This window comes from Argentina anserina, chromosome 2 (assembly GCF_933775445.1).
Source record: "Argentina anserina chromosome 2, drPotAnse1.1, whole genome shotgun sequence".
In the NCBI taxonomy this organism is placed as follows: domain Eukaryota; kingdom Viridiplantae; phylum Streptophyta; class Magnoliopsida; order Rosales; family Rosaceae; genus Argentina; species Argentina anserina.
The window spans coordinates 18,766,768-18,775,425 of NC_065873.1; the positions used below are offsets into that span (position 1 = coordinate 18,766,768).

The window sequence follows — 8,658 nt, forward strand, 5'->3', positions numbered from 1 at the left end:
TGATTTTTTTTATAGGAAATCTTTTATTTTTTATAGTAATCTATTACTATATAAATTTAGACGCTCACGGATTTTCATTACAATGCGAGTGGACTATTTATCAGTCATAGTTTGGCATCACCGTGTATAATTCTATTTTTTTAAGAGGACATCGTGTTATAGCTCAAGTTGCCGTTTACTATGAAATTTCTAATGCAAATGCAAAGAAAGAATAATGTAAATAACTGGTAAGACTAACAATATATAACCGATAGAGAATGTTTCCAGATCATTAAGAAAAGTCAAATCCGGGGCCATGGTTGAAATTTGTGAAATCCCAGAGGACCAATATTAATATACCTAAAAGTCCCTAAAACCCACACAAATATAAATATCACAAAAGCTCAAACCCATGATTGGACCTCTCTGTCTTTCTCCTCCTCTTCTTCAACAAAGCTTGGAGCTTTTGAACAAGTCTTCTTCGAGTCCGCGTGAAATCAATCCCAACTGGTCTGATCGTTCGCCATGAACATCTTCTCCAAGAAGCCCAACGCCAAAGGTCAGTGTGCCCAATCTAATTCTTTCGCTAACTTGCAATTTGAGCTGAATTTGAAGCTGTTTGTGTGCTAATTTGAGCTAAATTGTGCTTGTGGTTCTTGATTTTTGTTTCAGAGGCGCTTCGGGTGAGCAAGAGAGAAATGGCGAATGCTACTAGAGGTAATATGGTTGTAGGTTTTCGGGGTTAGGGTGATCGTTGATCATGATCCTAAAGTTAAATTCAAAGCTTGGAAATTGTAATGTCTGTGTTTCGTGTGTTAATTGTGTTGTGGGGATTGTAAAGGCAACTTATTTATGTGAGTTTTTGAGTGATTAGGGAATTGGGATTTAGTTTTGGGACTGCAATGTTTAAATAGACTGGATTAGAGTTGTGACTAGGTGGGTTGAACATGGATATCCTGGATTGAATATCATCGGTTTGTAATGATGCTTTAAATCATTCTGATTTGTGGTTAAGTCTGTTGATTTGTCCGGCTGACTAGTAGTTTACACCAGTACACATGGATTGATTAGTGTCGGGGCCTGTTACGACACCTTTCCCTGATTCGGCTTTTGGCTCTCTCTCTTTTTTTTTGTGGTTGAGTGTTGCAAATTTTTTAAGCTGGGCATCGTTTGATCCTTTTATTTACTTTTTCTTCCCCATTTTTGACACAGGGATAGAGAAGGAAATTGGAGCGTTGCAATTAGAAGTATGTCAAGAGCTTGCAGTAGACTTTCTTTACTAGCTCAACATTATTATGTTCTATTGGCTTTAAATTGAATATATTTTACTGTCCTGTTAGGAAAAAAAGCTTGTTGCAGAGATAAAGAGAACTGCTAAAACAGGAAACGAGGTATGTTTTCTGTTATATTTGACTATTGCCATGCGTAGTTGATTTGTATATTCTTAATTAAGCCTTTTCCATTGAATTCTGCAGGCAGCAACTAAAATACTGGCCAGGCAGCTAATCAGGCTTAGGCAACAGATTGCTAACTTACAAGGGAGTAGGGCTCAAATGAGAGGAATAGCAACTCATACACAGGTTGACTGTCGACTCTATCTTTAAATGAGACTTATCCTTTTTACATTGTTGTTGGTATGTTGTTGCGCTCTTAGTAAAACTAATGTTCTCCTGCAGGCAATGCACGCCCAGTCATCAGTTGCTGTTGGCATGAAAGGTGCTAGCAAGGCAATGTCAGCGATGAATAAGGTAATGTTCAAGCATGTTTACAGATAGAGTTTGCTGTTAAAACTTTTAAGCAACAAAAAGAGTTTAAACTGACTCCAGGAAGACTAAAAGAAGCTCAGTCATCGCTCATCACTCATGCTGAGCCAAGTCATCAGTTATCTTTTTCTTTTTCAATTTTCCAAAACAAATTTTCTTCCACATTAAAATAATATATCCAAGAGGTTGTCATTTATCTATATTGCTCCCGTTTATTCTGATGAGTATATCTAAGCTCATCGAGTGTAACAAGCTCATGTCATGTTGCAGCAAATGGCTCCTGCAAATCAAGCAAAGGTTATACGTGAATTTCAGAAGCAGTCTGCACAAATGGATATGACTGTAAGAATTTGGCATAAAATTTTGCTGATTTACTTTTGGCTTTTTATGCAAATTTTAACAGTTTAAAGCTTGTTATGCAGACTGAAATGATGTCTGATGCTATAGATGACGCCTTAGATAGTGATGAGGCAGAAGATGAAACTGAAGAGCTGACAAACCAGGTACATTCCGCTATCTGTTTGTTTTTGTTTTTTTTCCTAAAAGAAAAACTTATTGAGATGAGTACCTTACATAGATGACCTGAAAAACAAAGAAAAAAGTTCTTTTTGAGTGAGACCTGATACTCTGTGATTAGCTTTATTGTTTCTAATTTCCAAGGATCCGTAAAATTAATTTTCTAAATAAGTAATCAGTTGAAGTTAGATTGTTGTCTGAATTCTGTTGAAAACTGAAAGATTGAGAAGGGGTTAAGCTAGATGCTGCAGAAATTTCTTGTATTGCAGAGTGACAAACAGCTTAGGGTTTTTAGTCTTCATAGATGTTGTTGACTATTGTACTTTGAAACCAGGAATCAATGAGATTAACTCTGGTTGAATTTCTTTTTAACAGGTGCTGGATGAAATTGGTGTCGATGTTGCCTCACAGGTTGGTACCTAAAATCATTGCTTCCTTAATTTGTTAGGATGTACAGGATTCCTTGTTTTTTTAAGCTGATGTGCTATATGTTAATGTATTGACAGTTGTCAGCAGCTCCAAAAGGAAGAATTGCGGCAAAGAACTCTGAGGGTGTTGGCAGGTATGCCTTTTATACTCTAAACATAGATTTATAGTGAATGTCATCTGCACTGTGTGGGACTAAACTATCTGAAGATCTCATAGTAAATTGAAAATTCTCTTTACTAATTGCCGGGTTACAGTGATGATGGTACGGTCTACCTAGCAGTTAGGGCACCTGAAACGAATCAGTTCATATTTGCAATATCATTAGCCATATTGCCATTTCTCTTGTTGAATTTCTAATAGTTTTTCTTCCCTCCCTTATATTTTTTTTTCGAAAAGCCCCTTTTATTTTGTATAATCGTTTTTAACTATGGAGTTTAAACTTCCTACAGTTCTGGCATTGACGAGCTGGAGAAAAGATTGGCAGCTCTCAGGACTCCATGAGTTGAAGATGTGAGGGCAGAAGATTTTTTTTATTCTGTTGTTCGCCGAAGAATTTGATATTGGATTTCTACAATATTGCTCATTGTAAATCGGTTGTTGTCGGTGTTCAACTTAGTACCTGTACATATGGAGAAGCTGAGATTTTACACTCAAATAACTTTTGAAGGGGAAGTATGCTTATAAATTGCTTCTTACTTTTATCCTTCTGATCATAGTTGCCACTAATTCCAAGTAGCAACTCAACGAAGAACCTCTTATGTCTTTTTTGTTAAGCACCTTCAATTCAACCTCTAACTGAAGAAAGCTTCATGATCCTAGGCGGTAAAAATAATGCTCTCGATCAAGGGAATTTCTCATTGACCAAGCTCAAGCCATAGTGCCTTGATCAGACTCTGAGAGTCTCAAACAGAGAGGTGCATGCAAATAACAGAGAAAGGGTGTCATACACAAAGTATGTGTAAAAGTGATGAATCTGTAATAGTTACTGCTAGGGAGATAAAGAATGTATGATTCGAAGCCTATTTTGTTAGACATATTTTGTTAGACTTGATTCGAAGTTGAACATGCTTCAGAAATCAACACATCGAGAAACTTCATTGTTAGTTTTATTGTTTTGAATTTTGAGAACAGGAGTTGTTCAGGTCGTTATTTAAATCGATGATCACGCAGAGAAAAAAGCGGACTACTTACCACTGGGCTTGTCCTAATTACTACTGGTGCGAAGTAATAAAATTATATCTAAAAAATTAATATTTTTGGGGTCACACAGAGAGCATGAATGGGCCGTACCCCCACCGTAACCAATTTCCCGCCAAAACCATCTCCAAATGTAACCGATTCTGGAGTCGCTCATCACATTTCAGACCCGTGCTGCTTCTAGCTCTCTCTCTCCAAGCCATGGCTTCCCACTTCTCTTTCTCCGCCGCCTCCCTCACCGCCCTCCTCTCCCTCCTCCTCACCCCATCCTCTCCGCCCTCGCCGGACACTGCCGCCGTCCCCTCCCTAGGCCTCACCGGGCACCACATTGAGGTCTCCAACACCACGCTCCTCCTCACCATCCCACGCGCCGCCGCAACCTCCCTAGGCCTCGGTGCCGCCGTCTCCGACCCCGGCGTCGTCCACGCCTTCTGCTACCTCAACACGCTCGACCTCACCATCCGCAACGCCTTGTTGCTGCCGCTCACGACGAAACTTTCCAAGATCGATCCCATACCCGTCGGCAACGACGTCCTCGAGTCGACGCCGGAGTTATCGCAGTTCCTCGTGTAAAAAGTCTATGAAACTTTTTCTGTACTCTACTTATTTGTAAAACACATTTAACAAAACCTATGATCATCTTTATTCAGTTTCTCAAGAGACCCCGCCCCAAATCCCCGATATTGAATCAAAGCTTCTACGTTTGTTCCTCTTCCTCATACCCTTATCAATATGTATATCTACTCATTACGTTGACATTCTCTGCCATGAACATTATAAAAAATCGAATGCGTAATTGTAGTTGAATGATAGCTTAACAGTGTACCTGAGAAATATGCATTCAATGTCATTGACAATGAAACTATAATCAACGATTTCAAAACATGACACCTGACTGGGGACAACTATAGGTTAGTTAACCAATATTATTTCTGTTTTTAGTTATCTTTTGCCTTGGAAACAATTGTTTTGTGATACATGGATATATATGAACTATTTGAGATGTATTATAATGAATTGAATTGGAGCACTTTCAGTATGGAAATCTATATGATGGATGTACTTATTTGCCAAAGAATATTTGTGTGGACAAAAAAATATGCCCTCAGTCACTTTTTTTCTCCCTCCGCCACAGGTTCCTTACCTCCGCCGTGCTGCTCCAGACGATTGTCGATCATCTGCTACATTTCTTTCGCGACACCAACTCCTTCGTTCGGAGCGAGATCTACGATGACGTGGCCACCGGCGTGTACTACCGGAACTTGATTCTTAACGTCGTCATCTCCGCCATGGGTCGACGAACGCGAGACGGGTCGGCCCAACTGGAGCACCGACTTGAGAGAAGTCGAGACCCACCCGATTGACGCGAAGCTATACCTTAATGGGCTATTCCGCCAGTATGACATAACTGCAACTGGTACAGGTAATATCTTTGTTTACCATTTCATGCTTCTTCAGTTCTTTGCTATGCTGAAATCGTGAGATCTTGCCTTGTATGAATATGTGTTTTGGATTGCAACAGGCTTAACTGATACTGAGTATTTATGGACAATGTTAATTTGTAGGTATCATCATTATTTTGAGATGTTGTGACTAGTAATGATTTTGGAATTAGAAAAGTTAGAATTGGTTTTGATTAAGCCGTACTGATTTTTGGTTTAGCAAACTCCTATTTTGACAGAAAGAAATAAATCCAGATAGGCCAACTGCGAGAGTGTTGGATGTCTTGCCTCGATGATGTTGCAAGTCCCAAGTGAGGACAAGAGAGGAGCTTAAGAAGAAATGCTGGGAATACTATCAAAGAAACGGGCATGAACAGAAGAACAATGAGAGTGTCGTGCAAGGGTGGAATGATAAACTCTAGAAGGCTGATACAAAAGTGACTATTGAGGAAGTTGTCTTGGCCAAGTTCACATATGAACGCAAGTAGGGGTGAAGATAGTGTCATTTGCCAATCTCATGAATGGGCGCGAGAAGGCTGTGATAGGGGTGTATCATCTGCCAAGTTCAGGAGTGGGTGTGAGAAGGTCGGATAGGATATCCACTAACAAAGTTCATAGGTGGGCACGAGAAGGTCATCATGAGATGTAATTCTAAGGTTGGAGGGACAACACTAAATTAATAAAATATGAAATTATGCAAGCTTATAGAGCAGCATGAAGCGAGCATGAGTTACATGTCAATGAAGAGTATTGACATTAAGTGAGGGAGGATGTCACGCACTGTACTCAAGGATAATGCAGGTGTATGCCAATGAAGGGCATTGCCATTATAAGTAAAAGAGGGTGTCATGATCCGCACAAATGGTAGTGTCATCGTGACACTTCATGGGGGCTATGCCCAAGAGGGGGTGTTAAGTGGCAAGCATGCAAGTAGATGGGGTGTCGAGTGGCAATATTGTAGTTAAAAGGAACTCCTACTTTGAGGCACTTAGACTTGGAATTTGGGAAAAATCTTAACACGAGAAATGTCTAGGACGTTGAGAGGAGTGCAATGCACTTGACGGTATATTTTTAGGAGCTTGTATGAATTAGTTATGGAATTTTCCCCTCCTCGGATATATGATGTTTTTCTCTACAAAGTATAGTTATGTTTGATATGCTCTAAAGAGGGGTACCTGGTGTCTGACTCTCCACCATCCTTGGTACTGGCCTCTTGGAGGCATTAAGTGAGTCAATCTTAGGAGACCCGCGGGGAACCTAGGAGCCGAGTGGATGTCGCCATAGAGGGGATGACATGCGTCTCCATGAGTCAGGAGGTCTCATGAACAGTATCGGCAGGCAAGAAGTGTCCCCTAGAACCTGAAAACCCGGAAGAATCACTGGAAAGCCGCTGGGAAGAGGCAAGTTCGCGCGGTCTACGTGACCGGGGAAGTGAATCAACTCTGAATTATAACCATCTTGGGTGTTAGAACAGATTAATGTCCTAAAATTCATCCATTACTGTGTTGACGTTTCTTTATCCATAATAGTATCATCATATATTTTGTTTAGTTTAGTTAAAACTACTTATAATGCTTATTTTAGTCCCTTGGGGGTAAAACATGCATGATTGATTCACAATGTTTGATTGTTATGGAGTTTTGCAAGCGGAAGTTTGGGGTGGTTTGTATGTGTGATTTGAGATTGATTGGTGATGAGGTATTCTGGTATTGTTATGCCATTGTTAGTAAAGGCTTTTGTCTTGAGGCATTGCGTTTGGGTGATGCTAGGAAAGTTGGAGGGTTACAATATTAAGATAGGAAGTTGAATTTCACGAATTGATACTAGTTTGAGAGATTATTACCCTATTGGTTCTCCAGTAATGCAATGGATGAGGGTTGGTTTGCCCCCGGGTGATTAATCCTAGTTGTTTTTGAGATGATTTTATAGTTCATAGTAGAGTAAAGCCGGGTCGTGAACATAATTTCTGGTTTTTGCTCCCTCTGACTATCATTTAAATGAGGGCTAGACATCTGTGATTTATTATATGCATAATTGATCAATAGTCCCGTTTTGGTCCGTCCCGAACGGGATACGGGCCTGGCGTGATCATTTTTCACAAAATCTAATTATGTCCCGTCCCTTTTTAAAATTTGCAAAATAGGACTATGATCAAGTGAATCCCGGCCTATCCTGACACATGCCTAGCCCTATTTGTGCCTAGCCTTATTTGTGGTACGGTTAAAGTAGTACCCAGTGTAGCACCTAAACTCAGAATTATTTATCAAAGTATCATCGGAGACTATTTTTCTCAGGGTGTTGTCTCATCCTCGAATCTTCTATTTTTCGTCAAACTAGTCTGCATCAATCTTAATTTTGAGCTCTTCTAGGGGAGACGGCCTGACGCCGTCCTCTCGCTCTTCAAGTAGTACATGATCATCACCAACGACGAGGTCGAACAATAACGAATTTTGGTGGCGAAGGCCACCTGTTGGCGATAAGTGATGCATAATAAGAGAATGGAGAAGATCGAGGCAAGCGAAGAAGATGAAAATGCAGAGCATTGAAATTGGTTCTCAGATGGAGGTATTAATCACCACTGCCATTGATTCCAGTTCTAATTTGTAATCAAAACCGGAGCTTCTAAAATCTTTCTCTCAAAGATTGGGAGCCACGATTTGGCTTCGAATCTAAAAATAGAAAGGAAGAAGATTTTTGAGAGGTGAAAAAAACCTCATTTTAGTTGCAACGGAACTTCCGCCTTCATTAACATTAAGGCCATTTTAATAATTATTTTTTCTAGGAGAACAAGAACGACACGTGACCAAAAAAGGGCTTTGTAATAAAAAAAAGTATTCAGCAGTGTAGGTTATGTGAAATAGGATGTTCTCTGATGTCTACAACAGTGTATACATAGTGCTTTGCTCAACAATGAGATTGTTTTGAAAACAAGACTGATCCAGGTATTTGTAGGTTCATGATATAAAAAACTAGACTACATATGGTAATGAAGGAAGCAATATCTTTATATTGTAATGAAGGAAGCGACAATGAGGCCAACTATACTTGCTAGATTTGTAACCAGAGAAGCTCCTTCAATGAAGTTGTAGTCTTTGTGGCCGAAAGAAACTTCTCATGCCAATAAGTTTTGATCTATCATATTAAAAAGACATGAATAAGAAGTTCACACTTTAAACTTTTGAGTTTTGATCGAACACTAGCACCGTAAAAGAATATCAATTTATATAGTAGAACTCAACCTACTTTGGAATTCTAACATATAGTTACAAATGTATACACTCCTCACACACCTGCAATTGTATTGTCTTCAACTAACCAACAATGGTTGAAAT

General features: G+C 39.5%; 1 protein-coding gene across 1 annotated transcript; it reads left to right on the forward strand.

Moving 5' to 3' along the window:
• Positions 1 to 406: 406 nt before the first annotated feature.
• On the forward strand, positions 407 to 3,395 carry LOC126782559 (vacuolar protein sorting-associated protein 2 homolog 3). The gene is made up of 11 exons (XM_050507825.1): positions 407 to 538; positions 652 to 696; positions 1,192 to 1,226; positions 1,320 to 1,370; positions 1,455 to 1,559; positions 1,656 to 1,727; positions 2,013 to 2,084; positions 2,165 to 2,245; positions 2,634 to 2,669; positions 2,765 to 2,820; positions 3,137 to 3,395. The coding sequence occupies exons 1-11, from the start codon at positions 505 to 507 to the stop codon at positions 3,186 to 3,188; spliced, it is 639 nt and encodes a 212-aa protein (XP_050363782.1). The 5' UTR covers positions 407 to 504; the 3' UTR covers positions 3,189 to 3,395.
• The last annotated feature ends 5,263 nt before the right edge of the window (positions 3,396 to 8,658 follow it).